General features: G+C 32.1%; 6 protein-coding genes across 7 annotated transcripts; 3 read left to right on the plus strand and 3 right to left on the minus strand.

The window, feature by feature from the left end:
• Nucleotides 1-2,627: 2,627 nt before the first annotated feature.
• LOC133326188 (hematopoietic lineage cell-specific protein) lies at nucleotides 2,628-4,722 on the minus strand. Its single transcript, XM_061534867.1, has 4 exons — nucleotides 4,534-4,722; nucleotides 3,804-4,218; nucleotides 2,786-3,718; nucleotides 2,628-2,723 (listed from the first exon to the last, which is right to left on the minus strand). Exons 1-4 carry the CDS (start codon nucleotides 4,692-4,694, stop codon nucleotides 2,628-2,630), a joined length of 1,605 nt encoding a protein of 534 aa, XP_061390851.1. The 5' UTR covers nucleotides 4,695-4,722.
• Nucleotides 4,723-7,045: 2,323 nt separating this feature from the next.
• LOC133326183 (large ribosomal subunit protein uL13) lies at nucleotides 7,046-8,929 on the plus strand. The gene is made up of 3 exons (XM_061534861.1): nucleotides 7,046-7,172; nucleotides 7,680-7,920; nucleotides 8,453-8,929. Exons 1-3 carry the CDS (start codon nucleotides 7,152-7,154, stop codon nucleotides 8,806-8,808), a joined length of 618 nt encoding a protein of 205 aa, XP_061390845.1. The 5' UTR covers nucleotides 7,046-7,151; the 3' UTR covers nucleotides 8,809-8,929.
• A 2,551-nt stretch (nucleotides 8,930-11,480) lies between these two features.
• LOC133326200 (3-oxoacyl-[acyl-carrier-protein] reductase FabG-like) lies at nucleotides 11,481-12,254 on the minus strand. Its single transcript, XM_061534879.1, has one exon. The coding sequence runs from the start codon at nucleotides 12,252-12,254 to the stop codon at nucleotides 11,484-11,486; it is 771 nt and encodes a 256-aa protein (XP_061390863.1). The 3' UTR covers nucleotides 11,481-11,483.
• A 424-nt stretch (nucleotides 12,255-12,678) lies between these two features.
• Nucleotides 12,679-13,449, plus strand: LOC133326204 (meso-2,3-butanediol dehydrogenase-like). The gene has a single exon (XM_061534883.1). The coding sequence runs from the start codon at nucleotides 12,685-12,687 to the stop codon at nucleotides 13,447-13,449; it is 765 nt and encodes a 254-aa protein (XP_061390867.1). The 5' UTR covers nucleotides 12,679-12,684.
• Nucleotides 13,450-14,197: 748 nt separating this feature from the next.
• Nucleotides 14,198-15,118, plus strand: LOC133326199 (3-oxoacyl-[acyl-carrier-protein] reductase FabG-like). The gene is made up of 2 exons (XM_061534878.1): nucleotides 14,198-14,249; nucleotides 14,340-15,118. The coding sequence occupies exon 2, from the start codon at nucleotides 14,345-14,347 to the stop codon at nucleotides 15,116-15,118; it is 774 nt and encodes a 257-aa protein (XP_061390862.1). The 5' UTR covers nucleotides 14,198-14,249; nucleotides 14,340-14,344.
• A 3,868-nt stretch (nucleotides 15,119-18,986) lies between these two features.
• LOC133326201 (transforming acidic coiled-coil-containing protein 1-like) lies at nucleotides 18,987-21,857 on the minus strand. Of its 2 annotated transcripts, none has more exons than XM_061534880.1 (7): nucleotides 21,753-21,857; nucleotides 21,587-21,669; nucleotides 21,446-21,517; nucleotides 19,787-19,891; nucleotides 19,558-19,719; nucleotides 19,340-19,489; nucleotides 18,987-19,260 (listed from the first exon to the last, which is right to left on the minus strand). In XM_061534880.1, the coding sequence occupies exons 2-7, from the start codon at nucleotides 21,655-21,657 to the stop codon at nucleotides 19,077-19,079; spliced, it is 744 nt and encodes a 247-aa protein (XP_061390864.1). In that variant the 5' UTR covers nucleotides 21,658-21,669; nucleotides 21,753-21,857; the 3' UTR covers nucleotides 18,987-19,076. The 2 variants fall into 2 exon arrangements, with proteins under 2 accessions (XP_061390864.1, XP_061390865.1); XM_061534881.1 differs by having other exon boundaries at nucleotides 21,587-21,666; nucleotides 21,753-21,853.
• Between the last annotated feature and the right edge of the window lie 180 nt (nucleotides 21,858-22,037).

Raw genomic sequence — 22,037 nt, forward strand, 5'->3', positions numbered from 1 at the left:
ACAAACATCTACATGGAGATTTGCACACACATTTCGACTCACTTCGTAATGAAAACACGATAAAAAAAACTTATTAAATGGCACACATTTCTGTAAACTTTACAGTGTAAAGTTTTATTTTTTATAAATTAAAAAGCAAGTAAAAAACATAAAGACCTCCACCATTAACCAGACTCACTTATAAAAATATTTCGAAGAAGAAATAGTTAAAGGCGCGTAATTGCAGCTCGAACAGATGCTTTTGATCTATTTGTAAATTAGTAAGTTTTTCTTTTTTGTTAAGAATTGTGTTACTGGAGTTCTTTCGTTGATGCCGTCTTTTTTTGTATTTATTCAGATTATTGTACAAATCACACGTTGGCGCTCTTTGTTTCGTATAACAGACAGAAAAAAAGAATGGACTATTTCATTTCCTATTTGGGTTAACAACCAACGGTGAGGGAATTTTCTTTTTACCACATACAACACACACACGCACCCATACACATCAATCAATGAATGTCAAAGGTATAAAAACACTTGTTTCAATAATTCTAATTTTTGTGTTGTCTATTTCATTATTTCTTCTTCAGCACTACCACTTTCATCTTCCTCTTCTAATTAAATTGAATATTTTATTTTCAATTTTTTAGCTAAATAAAACAACTTGTGCAGTTTAGCATACTTTTTGTATAATTTTTCTGACGATTTTATAGAAATTAATAATTTGGTGATAGATTCTCGCGCAACAAACAAAATAAATCGCACTCCACCAACGAACGACAAACGTCAAATAACTGAGAGCTATGAGTTGACTGTCAGCTTATATATGTTTTCTCTTGAAATTTTGACGTTTGTTGTTATGCTCTGTAGTGTGAGTAAAATAGACTGGGATTAAGAGTATTTGTTGTCCATTTGTGCTGTTGGAGAGCAGGTGGACGAAAAAGGGGTTGCCAATTCATTGATAATTCAAAATAATGAAATATTTTAAGCGGAAAATAATTATAAATAAAACGAATTACATTTTTTAAAATAAAAGAATTTAATTTTTTATTGAAAAATGTAAAGAAACTTAAGGGGGATTTTGGCCTTACTGTTAAATTGGCTTTGTATGAAATGTCAATTTATAAAGGAAAACCAACTTAACATGCAAAGCCTGAAGTCCAAAATGCTGCTATTTAATGTGGAGTATATATCAAAAATGGCAAAAAATTAGTACTCGTTTATAATCACAAGGGTCGCATAAAACAGTTGTTTATGAATCCTTAAAGTTTCGCATATTATTCGCCTTCAAAACTGGATTAAATTTCTAACATATTTTGAAGAAGTGGGTATAACATTCAAAATTTCTATAAATTGTTAAGGACTAAATTTGATTAATATCCATGGTAATAAAAGCAAATCCCCATTATTAAATGTGTAGGAGGAAATTTTGTATATAGGCCATTCATTACAACTACGCCAAATTTTGTAATAGATTTTTCTAAGATTTTACAATGTATATTGTATTGGAAAAGCAACTTTGTTTCCTAATTAATTTTCTGCTAAGTGTAATGCTTATGAATATTGAGGAATGCAATAAAATAAATTGTAATGTAAGAGTTAATCTGTAGATATATTTAAAATAAATTTTTATTATTTTTCTTGTATGGTTTGGCGTATTGTAACGACTTACATAATACCGATTTGTCGTATAAATACAACGGTGCCAAATTCCAAATTCGACACGACTACGGTAACCGTAATAATGGTGATTATTTCCCACGAATTATGTTATAAATTCAACAAAAATTACATGTGCAATTTCTGGTTTTTGAAGGTTACATTTCAATATATGTTTTCTACATATCAGTATATGTCGCTATGTGTGCACATATCAAGTCAAAAATAACATCTCCAGTAATTTATTTTTCTGACTATATAATACATAGGATTAATATTGATTTGACAACACTTTGAGTAGATGTTATTCACCGCCAGTCTGTTGTCTGGTAGCACGCATTTCTTATCGTTAATACTACCACTCATACTTGTATTTGGGGTCCCATCAAAATTGACTGTTTGAAACAGTATATAGATAATATACATTTTATATTTTCTATTGTCTACCATGTTCAAAAAAATGATTTTCTTTCCAAATCAAAAATCTAAGATTTAACATTAAATCAGATATAAAAACAAATACAAACACAATTATTATATTTTCAAAGAAGAAACAATGTATATTTATTTGTTGTTTTAAGTTTTGTGTAATTTCATACAGTCTGTTAGTTGTTATTTTATTTATTGATGCACTTGCTTCAGGATTTTTAAAACTTTGAAATAATAAATAAAAAATATAATCTGGTAGATAATGTCCATACTTAATGCCTTTGTGTAATGAATTTTTGCAATGTAAAAATATAAAAAATTCTAAAATAATAATCATATGTTTGAAACATAAAACAAATACGAATGTTGTTGACGCTTATTATAATAAACAAAATGAAATGTATATCTGGTTTTACATAAATACATAATTAAAATGTAATCGTTGTCTCGATCAAATACTTTTTGTTTTGTTTCTCCAGAAATTGGCAATTTTGGTAGATATTAGTCACATGTCTTATATTTCTTTAACCTGGATACGTATAATGTTGCAAATGGACTTAGGAATCATTTTTATTATTTATAACTTGCACATAGTTAGCTGGGAAAAGACCATAACGATTTTTACACAGACCACGCCACCAACCTTCATCAATCTGGAAGTAAAAACATACAAATAAATATAAATGGAGTCAAAATTAGAATCAACATTACATACCATTTCAATGTGGGTAATAACATCATCCGGATCAAATGAAATTTCATCATCATCATTTGCCTGATAATCGTACAAAGCAATCGCATGAATATTTGTGTCTTCAATGTAATCTGCTAAATTTTCGGAAGTAGCAGATACAACTTCTGGGGTATCTTCAACTTCAGACTGTTGTTGTGCTGCTGCAGCTTCTGTAATAGATTGTTGCACTTCAGCTTGATTTTGATATAGGGGCTCTTCAACAACAGCAGGAACTGATTCAGCAACTGTCTCCACAGGCTCTGGGGAGTGTATTTGGGGTGGTGTCGCTACTGTATCTATTTCAATAGATGGTATCAGATCAGGTGGTGGGGCAACAGCTTTAGGGGCCTCTTGTTCCACAGGAGCAGCAATGACATCTACCTTTGGCTCTACTGGCACTACAGGTGGTTGTTTTTCCTCTAATTTCGGTTCACTTTCATTGACTACGCTCTTAACGGGTTCTCTGGGAATGTGTATTGGTTCTTTGCGAACAACTGGCGCCTCCTCCTTTGTAGGCGATTGCATTTGATTAAATGCGCTAATGGCATTACCAATGCCGCCTTCACGTCCAGTGACTATGGTCGATCGAGCACCCTTTGGTGGTGGTTGTTTTGCTTCATCAGCTTGGGGTAAAGGTTGATTTTCCACCACAACCTTTTTGGCTGCCTCTTCACGATCGCGTTTATCTTTAGCTTCGCGTAATCGTTTTTGCTCTTCAGCCTTTTTACGATTTTCCTCTTCTGTCATTTTGGCTAGATTTTCAAATTTAGCACGTAAATTGGAGGGTTTAACTCCTTCGATAACGGGTTTAGTCTTGGTATAATTTGTGCCTACTTTTTGTTTTTCCCCATCGTCGTAGGCAACAGCAGAAGCATCCATTCGGTCTTTTTGTACACCAAATTTGCCTCCGAACCCCTATAAAGAAATAACATACATTTTTATAAAGAATTATTTAAGGGACTTCTCTTCAAACGACAATAAAGGTGGACAGTGTACTTACAATTTTATGATCAACTTGACTTTCATGTTTTTGTGGCGCCTCCCGATAATCCCAACCAACAGCAGAAACATCTTTACGATCTTCCTGCACACCGAATTTACCACCGAAGCCCTTGGCGTAGTCTTTTTGCGACGCATGCTTTTCCACTTTTTCGATATGATCCCAACCAGCGGCAGATTTATCCACACGATCCTGTTGAACACCAAATTTACCACCAAAGCCCTTAGCGTAATCTTTTTGCGATGCATGTTTTTCTACTTTTTCTATATGATCCCAACCGGCTGCAGATTTATCAACACGATCAGTTTGCACGCCATATTTTCCACCATAGCCATAACCTGGGTTGATTTCTTCCAGTTCTTTTTTCTTTTTAGCTTGATCGGCCTGTTCCGTTTCAGCCCGCAGTTTTTCCATGCTGAAGGGAAGAACATAATTTAATACGACATACATACATAAAAGTTTTAGTGGTAGGATAAATATTTTTGAAACTACGACGGCTACTAAGTGCATGCCCTTATCAGTCAAATTTGCCCAATGACAAAGAAATCATTGTTTTGCGAATCATAAATTTATGATTCATAAAATATTTTGAAAAAGAAATTGTTCATTGAACTGCGTTTCCGAATGCATTTTCTTCGCAGTACGGTAAGCGGGTTTTATAAAGATTTCCAACCGGTTCATATATTTCTTGACAAGCACAACAATAACAAAAATAGCACAGGTAACTTACTCTATTGCACCTGCAGTACGACCACTGCCTTCTATTGTTTTCGATCCCCATCTTTGTTCCTGTTCACTGACATCGTTTATAAAATCTGGATCAGTTTCCCAGTCATCGTCTTCGGCAGTGTTGTCAGCCTGGATTTGAATACCGGTGGTGGCCTTCCACATTTTTTGTTAACTGTTCTGCAGAGATAAATGACAAAATGCCGATATAATAAATATTACAATATTACTCATCGAATAAATCATTTAGGTCACAACGAAAGATAACAAAGGCAAGTTAATACACTTGTTTCTTTATTGATATGGGAGTGGTCTCAAGGAATCTCGGTTCTCATTAAAATTACAAATAAAAACTTACCGATTTATAGTAGCAACTGAATAAATAATTTTTATAAAATGTTGCTTTTGAAAGGCAATTAATGTGTACTTTTTAAAGAAATGGATTATTTTCTCTTAACCAAATTCCGTGTTGATTTGAGTGATGCCCTGCTTTGCTCGCTTTTTCACCGACTTCAATTAAAAACGTTCCACCTGCTGCAAATACAAATAGAGAGAGGGATAGAAAGAATGCATGATAAAGATGGAACTCTAAGCGAACAGATAAATGTTATGAATGAGGTGTGATGAGGACATTGCTTGAGAGAGCCGATTGTTGAGAAAGGAGGCATGGGAAACAGGCAATTGAACTGTGTTCCACTGAACGATTTCCTGAAAAGAGCAATGCGACTGAATTGTGTTAATGATTATTAAAAAAAAAACTAAACGATTTATTCAAACTTAATGCTTGATATATAAATTTAATGTGGGAGAATCTATAGGCTAGTGCGTATATTCTTAAAATCAGATAGATTTGTTATATATATGGGAGCTATAACATAAAATTTAAATTTGCAGCAACTGTGTGTGTACAATGGTCAAATACTATATGGTCGTCTATGTTTTGACAACAAATGACAAATGCAACTCTAACATGTGGCTTGTTAATTTCGAATAGGTAAAAATAAATGCTATACATTGTTTTGATAAAGCCTTGCGTTCAGCACAAATAATAAGTAAATTAGTTTAAATAATAGCATGGTGCAATAATAATTTTGCCATGAAAAAATTGTTTTATTCATTTACTTTCTGCAATTCAGTATCTAAATTTTTACTTTTTTTTTTTTTTTTTTTTTTTGAAAATTTGTAAAATTTCTAGTACACATGCTTTTATTTATAAAGTTCATGTTTAGTTATGCTGTCCACTGGGAATTATATACTCTGGGAAAACACACAGACCATGAAAAAATTGTGAATGTAGCTTGTGCCGTGAGAAATAAAGTAAATATACGCAAAAAATTTCGTGTTTTTTGTCAACATATAACTTTTTTCCAAATGTGGAGTCTAGAATAACATTAAATGTTTTTTTTTTCTTTAATAAATGTTTTTTTTCAATTAAATTTGAATTTATTCTTATTTAATTTGTATTTATTAAAAACAATGGTAAAATTAACGAAGGTTTATTAATACGATAAACCTTCTTTTCGATTACATATTTTGTAAGACCAGCTGGAGTCTTAATGGACTGTCAAAAATTATTGCTTGAGGCCCGTACCTAAATTCTTGCGTATGCGTACGATTTTATTTACCTCAAAAGTTTAATACATGTATTCCAAAGAATGTTAGAGCAAGTTTCGCAATGCGTATTTGGATAAAAGTATGTTTAGATTTACGAAATTCACTCGATCTCAAATGTCAATTCCATAGCGTATACGTCACCTTAATCATGTTAACAAATCCAGTGGATTGTATTTGACATATACGCTATGGAATTGACATATGAGATCGAGTGGATTTCGTAAATCTAAACGTACTTTTATCCAAATACGCATTGCGAAAATAAATATGAAATTGCATAATAATAAGAATACATAAACAAAAATATTTTTATTTGGACCAAAAAAATCGTACATATTTCTATCATTAAACTCCTTGTACATTAGAACTTTTTACCGAGTTAACCTACTTTATGAGGATTTATTTGGCATATATGCAAAGGAAATGACAATTGAAACCCGGTTAAATGTAAACTTACTATTACGTTTTTTCTTTGAAGATATTTTTAATTTTCATTCAGTTCTGCTTGGTATTTCGCGATTAAAAACTTGACTGCAAGAGAAAACTCAGCCATACATTCGCCACCCAGTACACCTTATTTAAGAGGTCATGTACACGGTTGTGTATTTCCTGGATGTCCTGATATTTGGGACATGATTGATATTTACCTTGTAATAACCATCGCAATCTGTAAGTTGATATAGGTTAAATCGAATTATTGTGCAGTGGGTAACCCTTATATAGCTATTTTCATTTTATTCGATTGTCTAAGATTTAATTTTTATTAAACTATATAAAAATTGTAAATTAACCTTTTTAAATAATTTCCTTTTATGGTTCATATATATCTCTTTTAAAGATAAATCGTTCAACTTGCAATGACAGCGCCCCCTATACTTCATTCTCTAGTCGCATGAAAATAACGCCATACGCTGCACATTCAACGTTTACAAATGTCAAAATTCGTATGTCAAATTTTCAAGATGGCCGTTTCCGTCCGATGAATTTCTTTCCGTGCGGTTCTTAAACATGACTGGTTTAACGAATAGGGTAAGTGGTGATAATTTTTATAAAAATCACCAATTTTCAACGAAAAATTGTAAACAATTACATACAAACACCGCCCCAACTACCAGAGAATGGATTAAAGTGCGAAAAAATAAAATTCCAAAAAAACCCTTTTGTAAAAATGTGTAAATACTGAAATGAGTTCCTTCACACGTGCCCGTTCGTATAAGTGACGTCTCGAAAACATCTGTCAAAAGTGTAGTGTGGTGGACCAAACAAAGATAACGCAAAGCAGGCAAATAATTACAAATGCTATTAAATTAACCTGAGGATATTCAAAACCAGCTCCCTGGACGCAATGTGTGAAAATCTGTGCCTTGGAAAAATTCCTAAATGAGTTGTGTGTATAGAGAACTGTTTGTGGGTTTGTTTGTTGGGAAGAGTGTGTGTGTTTGTATGTGATGTTTATGATTTGACATAACCTCACACGTTTTTATGGCAATATTCTATTTCTGTGAACATGCTCTAATCAATGTTGTTTTATTTTAGGCCGTTGTTATTGATGGTCGTGGCCACTTGGTCGGTCGCTTGGCTTCCGTCGTTGCCAAATACCTGTTGCAAGGTGGCAAAGTTGCTGTTGTCCGTTGCGAAGAATTGAACCTTTCTGGTCATTTCTACAGAAACAAGATCAAGTACTTGGCTTACTTGCGCAAACGTTGCAATGTCAACCCTGCCCGTGGTCCATTCCACTTCCGTGCCCCTTCCAGAATCTTCTACAAGGCTGTTAGAGGTAAGATTTTGTAATATTATTGTCAGCAAATCCAAGGCGTGTGCTTCATTGTAATGCTCGGATCGTGTACCTCAAAGAAATTCATTTCACAGTGTTATTTTCCTTTAAATATACAAAGGGGAACAACATAGCAACAACATCCCAAGAACATGATCGGAACATTATTAATAAACACTGCCACATTCATGATGACCAATTTTTCTTACCTACATTATTTGAAGTAAAATATGTAACCAACACTTAACAACTGACAATTTACCATAACAAACATTAAAAATATTTTATTATTATTCACTATAAACTAATGTATGGTTTTCTTTTCCTCTTTCAGGTATGTTTTCTTGTATTTGGATTAAATGTATTTCAACGTCATCGCTAATTAACTGATGAACATAATTATCTTACCTACATTATTTGATTGAAAATGTGAAAAGAATCAATTTAACTGATATACCAACTTAACTAAAATTATCGTCGTTTATTTTCACTAGAATATTATATTAATGCAATTGTATTTTTTCTGTTCCTGCAGGTATGATCCCACACAAAACCAAGCGCGGTCAAGCCGCTTTGGCTCGTCTCCGTGTCTTCGATGGTATCCCATCGCCCTACGATAAGCGTCGTCGTGTCTGCGTACCCATCGCTATGCGTATTTTGACCTTGCGCTCTGACCGCAAATACTGTCAATTGGGTCGCTTGTCCAGCGAAGTCGGCTGGCATCACCAAGATGTCGTCAAGAGCTTGGAACGCAAACGCAAGGCCAAGTTGCAAGTCGTTTTGAAACACAACAGACTCATGAAGAAGTTGACAGTCAAGGCTCGCGAAAACATTGCCAAGCAAGCCGAACCCTTCAACAAAATCATCAAGTCCTATGGTTACGAATGTTAATTTTCGTATCTAACATTTATAATAGCATAGTTGTGAAGAGCAGTTTTTTTATTTAAAAAAAACACAAGATGAAAATAGGACGGCCTGAAATGTTTTTAATAAAAAATAAGTTAAAACAGTATTTGGTGTTGTTTTTTTTTTTATTGAATTGTTTAAAAAGGATCTAAGGTGTAAACAATATATAGCTTGTGAACATGAATGTCAACAATTTAGCATTGCACTTGAACAAAGATGACAAAATTTGTGTTTGTTAGAAAAGTATTAGATTTATACTCATACCATAAATTTAGGTTTCTAATTTTTGAAACAAATTCTCAGCAAGCTCTTTAGCAATGTTAATTAAAAAAGGATATGTGGTATAAAAATTCATGGCATAAGAAGGTATAAAATATATTCAAAAGCAATATAAATAAAAACATTGTCCATATATGGACAGAATTTACCATAGAAATAAATTATCAATTCATTCCAATTAAATTGTCTCATTATAAACTCAGCCTTATGACTAATAATAATAATATATACACTGCTAGGAGATATATGGAAATATTGGTTTTAGACCCCGATTTTCTTTGGACCCAATCCGTTTCAGACCATTTGGAGTCGATTCACAAATGTCCGTCTATCTGGCTGGTGCGAACGAATTATCCAAATATATTGATTTCAGTTATCCTGGTATTTGTAGTTAAAAATTTCAACATCACCTGTTTCTTCTTGCATTTTATTGATACACACAAAAACTACACTATTTCGCCTATCTAATAGTGAAATTTTCATCCAAATATCTCTATTCATCGCCGAGTTATGGCCATTTGATATTGATCCTGTCTCAAAATGTAGCTGCTACACGATTCTGTTTGCCTAGTACGGTAAATAAAAAAACTGTAGAAATTGCAATTCCATAAAAACAGAAAAATACAGGATATGTTGCCACATTGTTTTCTGCATTGTGTAACGCCTAAAAGTATGCTCAACATTTATTAATTTACATAGAAACAAAAAGCAAACAATCTGGCAACACATATGCATATTTTTCTGTTTTGCGGAATTGCAATTTCTGCAATTTTCCCATTTGCGGTAATAGGCAAACAGAATCGTGTAACAGCTATATTTTGACACATGGTAAATTTTAAATGGCCATAACACGGCTTTGAATGGAGATATTTGGATGAAACTTTCACTATTGGATAGGGGAAGACATGTAGTTTTTATGTGTGCCAATAAATTAGAGGAAATTTATGTTAAGTGGGAATTTTTTTAATGTTTGCTAAACATACCAGGGGTGGATTTCTTAAAGGAAATTTTTATGTACCGATTGTGTGGAGATTTTTTGGAATATTCATCCAAGTTTCAAGGATTATTTAAATAATATTTTTTCTACTGTTAATAGAGAAATAATATGTTTTTGAGTACAAGGGCAAATTTGTAACGAATAATTTTAGCGATTTTATTTTTTAGATTTTTTTAGAGCTTGGATTTTGAAGGCCTAACATAAGACGTGAATTCTTTTAATTTTATACCCTCATCATTATGGCTAATGAGGGTATATACACTTGGTTTTAGAGCCCATGTTTCTTTGGACCAAATCCATTTCACACAATTTGAAGTCGATTTACAAATGTCCGTCCGTCTGGTCGTTTGGTGAGAACCATGGGAGTAACAGATTTCATCCAAACTTTGCACATTGTAATATTTCTTCCAAACATAAATCATGCAGTAAGCTGGGCAGTATGGGTTCACACCTTCACACACAAAATGGTCAACATTTTGCTGAAAATTAATTTAATAATTCATACGAAGCGAATTGAATAACCGATTTATTTCATTGTTGCACATCGTAATATTTTACAAAACCTATTTATTCGAAGATGGGATTAAAGGGCAACCACTTTTTGTACCTCTCCACAGATAGTCAACTTTTTGATAAAAATATTTACATTTAATTCAACGAATAAATGTATTCATACACTATATACAAGTCCTATCATTATCGAATAAAATTAATACAAGTTCTCAACTCGGTTAGTGGTAATCTACTAAAGGGAATGTTAGTCATCCTGATCACAAATATTTTAGAATGACTTTTTCAATAAAAACATAGTTCTGTTAGTCCAGACCAAATTTATTTTTTTGTTTTAAATTAAAATCATAACATCACGATTAATTTAATACTTATTTTATTTGAATCACTTATTTCTCGAAATCGAATTCAAAAACTTGACTATATAATTTTTTATTTCAGTTCCTAAAGTTATACGGCATTTACATTAGAACTTTTTACCGGGTTAACCTATTTTATGAGGATTTATTTGGCATATATTCAAGGGAATTGAAAATTTAAACCCACTGGTTTAACCAAATCCGGTTAAATGTAAACGACCTTTTAAGGTATTCCTCGTTTATTCACAAAAATAGTTTAAAGGGATTGTTTTTAAAATTATTTTTCACATATCATTAAACATCATCTATACCAAAACAATTGTTATTACAAGGACTTTTATTTCATATTAAGAATCTCATATATAAAAATAATGTATGTATTTTGTATACTTTAAAATTATTTTTAGCAAACACAATTATCTATTTTTTTATTAATACATACACACAATATACATATATACAATAATTTCACAATAGCCAATCAACCAACATACATACATAAATGCAATGACATCTTATCTGGGACACATAGCATGACGTCCACCGTCAACTGGCAAACTGGCACCAGTGATAAAGCTAGCCTTATCACTAGCCAAAAATGCTATAACTCCTGATACTTCATCCACTTGCCCAGGTCGGCCCAAAGCATGTGTGGTGCGGGAGTGTTCCAAGAATTTGGCATATGTCTCTTCATCCATACCACCTCTCTTGTGAATCTCGGTAATGATGACACCGGGATTAACGGCATTACAACGAACGCCCTTCAATGCCAATTCAAGGGCAACACAACGTGTAAACTGATCCACAGCTGCCTTGGAGACATTATACGCCAACACACCGGGGAAAGATCGAATACCATTAACACTGGAAACATTTACAATCGATCCTTTGGTCTTAATCAATTCCGGAACAGCCAACATGGTTAATTGATAGACGGCACGTATATTTGTGTTCATGACGCGATCGTATTGTTCCAGGCTAGTATTTTCTATGGTACCCGTTTCCAAAACTCCAGCATTATTGACTAAAACATCGATTTTACCATATTTAGCAAGAGTGTCGGTGACAATACGTTTTACGTCATCTTCGTTGTTCATATCGGCCTTCACCAGGAGAGGTTCCTCGCCTTTGATGGCCTTAATTCGATTGGAAGTTTCTTGGAGTTTATCAACATTGCGCCCAACTATGGTCAGGAGAGCACCCAATTCGGCAAAATGTACAGCAGCACCGGCACCAATGCCCGAACTTGCTCCAGTTACAATTACGACCTTGCCAGAAAAATCCATGTCGTCCGTATTGATACTAAGTGATATTTTAATTGATTGTTATGTATGTTTATATATATATATGATTGTTGTCCGGTACTGATTATTTCGCGGTTAATTGGGACGTAATGTAACGTAATGTCGGGATTGGCTGATCAAATTATTCAAATTATTTTTATATATGTATGGCTACAATGATGAAAGAATAAATATAATAAAAAATTATCGTTCCTAGTACAATATATTAACATATTCGTAACCTTTTCCGAATAAATAATAAAAATATTGAACTTGAAAGCTTTCCATACGTTACAATAGAAAGTCGTGCGTGACTACTATATGGGGTATTAACGCATTGTCAAATGTTAATAAACAAAAAACATATGTTTGCTGGAGTCTGTCCACATTTAATTAATTGTTGTCAAAACGCAAAACCACTTTGCCGCATAACATGGATTTTTCCGGAAAAGTTGTTCTTATCACTGGCGCCAGTTCTGGCATTGGTGCTGCAACTGCTCAAGAATTTTCCAAACTTGGAGCTCAGCTAGTTTTGGTTGGACGCAACGTGGAAAAACTCCAGGAAGCAACAGCAAAATGTCTCAACCCGGAAACTCATTTGCAAATCAAGGCCGACATGACCAATGAGAATGACGTGCAACGTATCATCAAGGAGACCTTGGATAAGTTCCAGAAATTAGATGTTTTGGTAAATGCGGCTGGTATCATTGAAAATGGCACTATCGAAAATACTTCGTTGGAGCAGTTCGATCGTGTGATGAATACTAATATGCGTTCACTATATCATTTGACCATGTTGGCTGTACCCGAACTGAAGAAGACCAAAGGAAATATTGTGAATATTTCCAGTGTCTGTGGTTTGCGTGCATTCCCCAATGTATTGGCATATAACATTTCAAAATCGGCTGTGGATCAATTTACTCGTTGTGTGGCCTTGGAATTGGCTTCGGCTGGTGTCCGTTGCAATTCTGTCAATCCTGGTGTTATCATTACGGAGTTGCATAAACGTGGCGGTATGGATGAGGAAGCTTATCAAAAATTCTTGGAACATTGTAAGGCCACACATGCTCTGGGCCGTGCCGGTGAAGTGAATGAAGTCTCGGGTGTTATTTGTTTCTTGGCCAGTGATAAGGCCAGTTTTATTACAGGTGTTAATATGCCTGTCGATGGTGGCCGTCATGCCATGTGTCCAAGATAAATATTAAAATGTGTATATGTTGTAAATATACATATTTGTCAAATAAATGAAATTTTGTATATGATTAAAATAATTTGTTTTTAATTGTGCAAATGCAATAATTGAGGTTATGGTTAAAAATAGCAAGCAAATTAAATAAGTTTAAAGATAGATTAATTTTTGTAAAATGTTTTAGGACTTTTAAGACAAAAAATTAAGTCGTATGTAACTTGTTTTTTAAACATTAGCTGCATGACCGACATATACCAAAAATTGTGATTTTTGACCTTATGATGCAGAATAAATCGCTATATCAGACTTTATATTGTGTAAAAAAAATCAAATCCTACCCATTCTGCTTGGAGGGCTCTAGATGTTACACTGTCCCATATAAGGTGGGTGTTAATTGAACAATTTAAAGGCATTTTCTGAAAAATCGATTTCTTGAACGATATAACGCCTAGAGTTGACTGTGATAAATCCGTTCAGTTATTATTGATAAACTTTGATTTCAAATTTTTTATAGAAAAAAATACACTTTCAAATACACAAAGTCATTTTATAGCATCATAAGAGACTTTGAAAAGTATATACTTTTACAAAATATTTTTTCCCAAAGCCCCAAAGGGGTTAACCTCAGCCGGCTAAAAAACATATTGAATTATCAGAATGCGAACCGGCTACCTACTTTATACTGAGTAATCAAAACAAAAATGAATAGGAGACAGATGAAGATGATGATGGCGGTGATAAGGGACAATCACAACAAAGAACGAAACAAAAATCAGACGATCTCAAACAATTGTGGAAAAAAGTACGGAGTAAGTACAGAAGAAACAAACAACAAAATTACGCAATTCCAAAATAAGTAGGCATGTTTTCGAACTAATTTGAATTCTTGTTTTCTACAGATAAGATGAACTTTGCTGGCAAAGTAGTTCTGATCACTGGAGCTTCATCGGGTATCGGTGCTGCTACAGCTGTGAAATTCGCCCAACTTGGTGCCACTTTGGCATTGAATGGTCGCAATGTGGAAAATTTAGAAAAAGTAGCTAAGTTGTGCGCCAACGAAGGAAAGAAACAAACACCCCAACTGGTGGTGGGCGACATTTCCAAGGAAGCGGATACGGAACGCGTTTGGCAAGAAACTTTGAAGAAACACCAACGCCTCGATGTTTTGGTCAACAATGCCGGTATTATTGAAACGGGAACAATCGAAAATACCAGTTTGGAACAATTTGATCGTGTCATGAATACAAATCTTCGATCCATATATCATTTGAGTATGTTGGCTGTGCCGGAATTAATTAAGACCAAAGGCAACATTGTCAATGTGTCCAGTGTTAATGGCATTCGTTCTTTCCCCGGTGTCTTGGCTTATAATATTTCTAAAATGGGTGTAGATCAATTTACACGTTGTGCCGCCTTGGAATTGGCTGCTAAGGGTGTACGTGTCAATTGTGTTAATCCCGGTGTGACTGTGACTAATCTACACAAACGTGGTGGTATGGATCCGGAAACGTATGCCAAATTTTTGGAACATTCTAAGACAACACACGCTTTGGGTCGTCCTGGTACTGCTGATGAGGTGGCTAATGCCATTTGTTTCTTGGCAAGCGAATTGGCATCGTTCAGTACCGGTGTTAGTTTGGCTGTTGATGGTGGCCGTCATGCCATGTGTCCTAGATAAATGACACCTACAATGATAATCAGTTGATGAAAAATAGAGTCCTGCATTGATGTCTGTATTTTGCATTTATTACTTTGTATTTTTGTTATATTGCGAACTTTTTGAGCCATACTAATAAACTATTTTGAAACGAGTGTATATTTGTCCTTTTATTTAATAATAAAAAAGGGTTTAATATAAAAAAATAACATGATATTATGCCCGAGTACTTTGAATAAAAACAAATGGCATTCCAAACAAACCGCCAATAAATCCTGAAACGGATTTGGGTCATTAATTCCTACCTGTATGCTTCTTTAAGGTGCATGTTTTTAATATTGATTACAGCCTAAAAGTATGTATACATTTATAGTAACATTTTTGGTTTATCTTCCGCCATTAGATTGAGGGTGTAGTTGTGCCTGGAACATGCATTTGACATTATATTCAGAAAAAACATTTATTTAGACCCAAAGCTGACTCCAGTGCTAAGCGTTCATTTGTATTGATTTTGAAATTTACAGTCGTTAAAAATTGCATTTTCCAAATCTAGTTACTATTGGAGCTGACAATTTGTTTTTGTTTTGCTGTTTTTACTTGTCTCTTTGGAATTCCTTATACCAACCATGTAATATAATACATTAAAAAAAAAAAAACACCACACCTTTTTAGTATATAATGTATTAATATTTATTTATATTTAGTATTTCTTCTTTTTTCATTAGTGTTTCTTTTCTTTTTTTATTGGAGTAATGATTTTCTTTTATTTGCAACTTCTTTTTATATCTTTTTGTTGTTCCTCTTCTTTATCATTTCATAGGTTGTATTTAAAACTAAATCTCGTCTATATAAAACTATACCGATGCTGTGTTTTCTTATTTGTTTGTTCATCATATGAGGGAGTTGTGAACCAGCTCAACTGTTTTGAGCTGTACAATGTTTTAATATATGTTAAGAAATAATAATATTACTAAATTACTTTGTTTTTGTCTTGTTGTTGTTGTCGATTTTATATATTAATGTAGAAGTATGTGTGTGTATTTTTTATTTGCATTTAACAATAACTTAAAATCCAACTAATATATATAGTGGCATATATATTTTCCTTCCTTTATATATTACAAAACAAGCATTATTAAATTAAGTGTTTATGATTTTTCTTATAATTTCCATAGTTTTAAAGCTTCCTTTGCCATAAAACTATTTTGTTCTCAGAAGCAGTCATTATTTTATTTTTTTAATTCTGTTATAGGTTCATGATTTGGTACCTCTACAAATAGGCATAGATATTAAATTATACATACAAATAGGATATACATAGGAGATTCATATATATATATATATAAATATAAATATAGGATTTGTTTCCTTTTTCCAGTTTAGTGTGTTTTGTTTTTTTAATGGAGGATGAATAATGTCCTATATGGTTAAAAATATATATGAATGTTTGATTTTATTCTTTTTTAATGCAATTTAGTTTTAAGAAATGACTTAAACGGAAATGTTTGCTTTAAAGTTTTTTTGTGTTTATTAGTAAGAAAGGATTTTTGAATTTTATTTTTTAATAAGCAAATTAAAAAATAATAAAATATTCAGCCTTCATTTTTATTTATTTTTTCAAGAAAAGATTTCAAAAATTTTACAATATTGCAAAATTGTATATTTTTTCTTACGATAAGATTTCATAAATTTTACAATATTACAAATTGCCATAGAATGTGAATACATTGTTGGAACGATGTGTGTATGTAAATGTTGAATAAGAAAACCCCCATATTGGATATCATGGTAAAAAACGTATTAAAAGAATACGTGTTTTTAAAACACAGCAACATCAAATAATCCAATTTTTTATTTAGCAAAAAAATCTTGAATTACTGTGTTTTAGTTTTCGTGATTTCCCAGAATTTCAAACTTTCATTATATCCTTTTGCTACATTTATTGAAATGAAAGTGAAATTCCATTTAAAAGAATTGCATGGCGTGCATTTAATTGATTTGGTGGTTTCCTAACAACAACACATAGGGAATAGAAAAATGAGAGTAAATTGCTGAAAACCACATTCCTAAAGTGGATTGCTTTGCTTCATGTTATATAAAATTATACTTAAATTTAAGAACATGGTACCATTAAAACTTTGCGTAATATTTTTGGAAAAAGTTTTTCCATCAATATTTAGATACAAATCAGAAATAAAACATAAAGCTCAAACTTTATTACATAAAGAATAATACATATCAACGACGTATATAGGAATTACTTTTTACTTATGTTGTTATTGGTTCCACAGATTGGATTAATAATTGCTTCGATTTTAATTTACTATTTACCATGTAATATTACCAATTAATTTCTTAACTTCAAATATTTATTTTATGTGCATTAATTGTACCTGTAACATTTTTCGAATCGTCTTATTGATGTTTGAGAACCTAGATTTAGCAAATATTTAAATTTCTGTGCAATATTGCTTTCAATTGGAACTTCAAATATTGAACAATTTTCAATAACTTCAAATTTCACCACTTGGAAATTCTCCTTTTCTACTTGGAAAATGTTCAGAAAAAAAAAACATTTGAACATTTGTGTGAATATATTCTCGTTTAATGTGGCGCTGAAGTCGTGGTTTTTGTGTTGGTGGTATAAGTAAGAAAGTATGAAATTTCATCTCTTGAGGACTTCGTAAAGTGAATGGTTCACCATTTTTCGTCAAGCAGTTTACTACATAGACGTTAATTCAAACAATTTATCTCAATATTCTCAACTAGAAAATTTATTCGATTGTTGACACATTTTAGAAACAAATTTGAACTGTCAGAAAAGATATTATTTACCCATAGAAATTATATTCTAAAAGACAATCAAGCCTCATTTCTATTCAGTCGAGACTTTGGACATTGGGAATGTTAAAATTTTTTTTTATAAGAATTTTACATTTTAAAATGAGTTAAAATGTGGTTTTTTATTCCCAAAGTACATGCTTAGGAAGACAAAGTTTTGGTTTACAGTGGGTGAAATGTGCTCCAATGTTTCTTCAATTCTTTGAACTTGTTTCAAATTGTGTAATTCCTCTTCTTACGAATTTAGAGAAAACTTTCCATTCAGAACATGGCATTAAAATATTTCTTTATTTCATTCTTTAGAATATGAATTATTATTAAACCTTTTTCTTTATATTTTAATTTAGTAGTTTTAAAAATTATTGGCTGTATCTTTTGTAATTAAAATAAAAAAACAATACATTTGTAAATACTAAACTAAAATACAATGAAAGTTAAAAAATTATAATTATAAATAAAATAATATTAATATTAATAGAGCCTTTCAAGAGTTCAGTTAAGGTTGGTGAGTATAAAGTTGTATGAGAAGATGAAAAAAAAAATAAATAAATAAAACATAACCCAAAGACTAGTTTTAACAACAAAAGACTGAGATTTTTTCAATAAGAACAAAAAAAAGTTAACTAAAATCTTACAAAATGATGTATCTTTTGTTGATTGTTTTCATGCGCTCTCTTCCGCAGATCTTTTGAGTTACTCATGGTGTTTGCTTGTGTAGTAATTTTTTTGTTTTTTCTTATAAAATAAATTTATTTTTAATGAATTGAGAGTTTTCTACAATAGTGGGTTTGTTGTTAAATATATTTTTTAAGCGCCTTCGTTTTATGGGTTTCGATAGATAGATTAAGAGAGAGAGAGAAAAAAAACAACAACCAGGATTTCTATCCATACAAAATAGAAAAATAAAAACAATAAAATGTTCTATGTGCGCTTTTGTTTAGATTTCTTATTATTCGTATTTTTTGTTTGTTGTTTTGTTTGTTTCTTTTAGTTAAATCATCGCTTAGGCAACTAAAATACAAATTAGAAAACATTAAATAAATTAGTATTATATTATAATTATGTAAAAAATATCATCTCTCATTGCGGAAAAGATTTCAATTGTTTAGAAATTGAAATCCAGTCCTCGTAATTCTCTTTAACTTCCTTGGCCCGATATTAATTCATCACATATCTTAACAAGCTCTGCATTTTCTTTAGCTTTTTGGGCGAGTTGCTCGCTCATAGACGATCGCGCAATTTCTTCTTTTTTAAGTAAGGCTTTCAGTTTTGTTGTCTCCAATTGGTGCTCTCGTGCCAGAGCTTCTAGTTTTTTATTGGCTCTGAAAAATAAATGTGATCAAATTGAGTATTTTGCATTTCATTTAAATGAGTGATACCAAATCTTTTTCAATTACTTACATTTCCAATTGTTGCATTGCATGGTTTTTCATTTTATCATATCGTTGCTCCTGTAATCGCAGATTTTCAGCATTTTTACGATTTTCTGCTATTAAGTTTTCTTCGTTTCCTTTTAATTGGCAGGTCATTTCTTTGCTCTTTTCATATTTTCTAAAAAATACGGAATAAAACAAATGAATTAAAAAATTTGAAATGATGATCAAAGCAAATTCACTTACACATGCAAATCGGAAAATGTTGTTTCCAGTGATGTTAAATGATGATAATTTGAATCACGATCAGCCTTTACTTCGGCCAATTGCTTTTCATAATTCTGTATTAACTGTTCCTTTTCGGCAATTAATTCAGCTATGGCTTTTTCATATGCTTCAATTACCCCACTAAAAAATACAAGACAAACAAAAAATTAATTTGTTGAAATACTTAATTTCAAATAGAAAAACTTACGTCATTTTCGCTACAGTTTTGTCTTTTTCTGTGATACGTTTTATTAAAGCTTCTTCCCTTAGCTCAGCTTCTCTCAGTTTTTTCTCAATGTCCTCAGTTTTGAGACTGAAATAAAATTATTTTTTTAATTACAATACTGCGTATGTGTTTCTTTTGGCAAATACACAAAATAATAGCTAATGTATTACAAATAATATCAACAAGTTGCCTCTTTTTCCATTACAGAGCGTTTAATTTGTACCAAAAATGAACTCAAACAAATTGCAAAAAAAAAAAAAAGAAGAAACGACAACCAATAATGAGTCATTTACAAGCAGCAGCAACAAGAACAATAAAACAGCAAAGGTCAGATTGCCGCAAACACTGTTTCCAGTTTTTGGTTGTAATGTTTTTTTCGTGGAAGGTCAATAGATTGCATAGAAAATAATTAAAAAATAAAGGTAAATGAACAGTTACCAGTTGGTAGATATTTCAATTGCAAATATTAAAATCATCACAATTTTGTAGCAATACCAAAATTCTTTTCGAGGGCAATTTTGGATTTTTTTGTTTCTTTGAACCAAAAGAAAAGTGAAAAAACTGCCCATTGAAAGGTTTCTTAATCTTTGTTGACAGCAATTGTTTATTATAAAACTACATCTTCTCCATATTTCGATGACCCTTTGGACTATTCCCAAGTTTTCAAGGTTAGGTAACATCAATTGTTGCAGCAACATGTCGGAAACAGTGTGTAACAAAAGTGTGTGTGTGTATGAACATGTACATTCAAAGTACAAATAAAAATGACATCAGAACAAACAGTGAATGACAAAAAATCCAAAAAGAGTTTGATGCGACCATATATCAAGATATATACAGATACAAAAAAAATCGATAGGGATGCAACACATAAAAAATAAATACATGTGGCACAGCTGCTGCACTAAAACCTACAACACATGTGAGAGTAATAGAGAGGATGATAACACATACCGTGTCATAATTATTAGGAACGCCTATCATATATGTGTGATAATAAAATCGTATATTTTTAGGGAAGTAAAAATGGACTCTGGAATACTATAAGTCCAAATCCTGTAAATAATATCGCCAATTTCATTAGCGGTGTTTAAATTCTTCAGTAATGAAGGCGACACTATACTAAATATTATACCGGATTAATTGCATTACTGTTTATGGTGCGATAACTGATTGAATATATCTTTTACGATTATTTTTTTTATTTCAAATGGGTCGTCGCCATTAATGCTAAATATGCGTAACATTGGGCCTTAAATACAGGATTCCTAATATAAAGATTTCCTTCAAAATGCCAATTCTGACAATATGTTGTCGAACTTATGGGATTAAACCACAGATAAATGAAATATTCTTCTTTACCTTTTAGTACCAAGAACTCAAGTATAAATCAATGTAATAAAAAACACAAATTTACTTTTACTTCTATATAAAATCATGTGATTTACCACAGATGCAGTGCCACTCAAATTAAGATCAGGGACATTTACATTTGAAGATTTATTTCAGCGTGACTGCCAGAAATATCGTCTCTTTTCACATTTTGCGACAAGTCATAAAATTGCAAATGCATACAACAAACAACCCACCCACGCGCATTCAAACAAATTTATTTATGCGGAAGCATGTGAATATACTTACACTTCATTTTTGACTTTCTTTTCAAGTTCATCCATTTTATAGTTGATCTGTTTATCATCGGGTTGTGTGGAACTATAAAAAAAATATGACACAAGGTTAAGACCAAAATTCGAATCGACAATAATGACAAACAAAACTTACTTGGAATTTTCAAAGGTTTTATTACAATCGTTATTATCTAAACTCATATCCTTAATCACATCGACACTCATTGTGGCATTCTTCTGTGGAATATTAAAAAATAAAACAAAAAAAGAATGAATCATAGATAAAAAAATATAATTTTATTTACAATAAATGCACTTACCTTTGTTCCAGGTTGTGGTAATTGACGTTTATTTTGCTGTTGCTGCAATTGCTGTTTGACTTCTTGTGACCGTTCCTTTAGTAATTTGGCACTTGAGGGTAATGCAGATGGCCGGCCAAAACCACTACAAGCACCACCACTACCTAGCGATGTTCTGGCGTTATCTACAACAAATGAACGATTTGTACTTTCGTTAAGCTCGTCCTCTTCTATGGTTGGACTTAGACAAGGATTATTATTGAGATTAGTTGGTATTTGTAAGTGTAGTTGTTGCTGCTGTTGCGT

Source organism: Musca vetustissima, unplaced genomic scaffold (assembly GCF_032173495.1).
Source record: "Musca vetustissima isolate MV318-11 ecotype Yass unplaced genomic scaffold, APGP_CSIRO_Mvet_v1 utg14365, whole genome shotgun sequence".
In the NCBI taxonomy this organism is placed as follows: domain Eukaryota; kingdom Metazoa; phylum Arthropoda; class Insecta; order Diptera; family Muscidae; genus Musca; species Musca vetustissima.

What these genes read in the sequence shown, in the direction of transcription:
- LOC133326188 (XM_061534867.1), bottom strand. Translation starts at nt 4,694, where the DNA reads ATGTGGAAGGCCACCACCGGTATTCAAATCCAGGCTGACAACACTGCC. An exon ending in CGTACTGCAGGTGCAATAGA is followed by an intron (nt 4,219 to 4,533) that starts GTAAGTTACCTG and finishes TCTTCCCTTCAG; the next exon opens with CATGGAAAAACTGCGGGCTG. An exon ending in TTATTACCCACATTGAAATG is followed by an intron (nt 2,724 to 2,785) that starts GTATGTAATGTT and finishes TTTTACTTCCAG; the next exon opens with ATTGATGAAGGTTGGTGGCG.
- LOC133326183 (XM_061534861.1), top strand. Translation starts at nt 7,152, where the DNA reads ATGACTGGTTTAACGAATAGG. An exon ending in TGACTGGTTTAACGAATAGG is followed by an intron (nt 7,173 to 7,679) that starts GTAAGTGGTGAT and finishes GTTTTATTTTAG; the next exon opens with GCCGTTGTTATTGATGGTCG. An exon ending in CTTCTACAAGGCTGTTAGAG is followed by an intron (nt 7,921 to 8,452) that starts GTAAGATTTTGT and finishes CTGTTCCTGCAG; the next exon opens with GTATGATCCCACACAAAACC.
- LOC133326199 (XM_061534878.1), top strand. Translation starts at nt 14,345, where the DNA reads ATGAACTTTGCTGGCAAAGTAGTTCTGATCACTGGAGCTTCATCGGGT.
- LOC133326201 (XM_061534880.1), bottom strand. Translation starts at nt 21,657, where the DNA reads ATGAGTGTCGATGTGATTAAGGATATGAGTTTAGATAATAACGATTGT. An exon ending in AAGAAAGTCAAAAATGAAGT is followed by an intron (nt 19,892 to 21,445) that starts GTAAGTATATTC and finishes ATTTTATTTCAG; the next exon opens with TCTCAAAACTGAGGACATTG. An exon ending in ACATTTTCCGATTTGCATGT is followed by an intron (nt 19,490 to 19,557) that starts GTAAGTGAATTT and finishes CGTATTTTTTAG; the next exon opens with AAAATATGAAAAGAGCAAAG.
- LOC133326200 (XM_061534879.1), bottom strand. Translation starts at nt 12,254, where the DNA reads ATGGATTTTTCTGGCAAGGTCGTAATTGTAACTGGAGCAAGTTCGGGC.
- LOC133326204 (XM_061534883.1), top strand. Translation starts at nt 12,685, where the DNA reads ATGGATTTTTCCGGAAAAGTTGTTCTTATCACTGGCGCCAGTTCTGGC.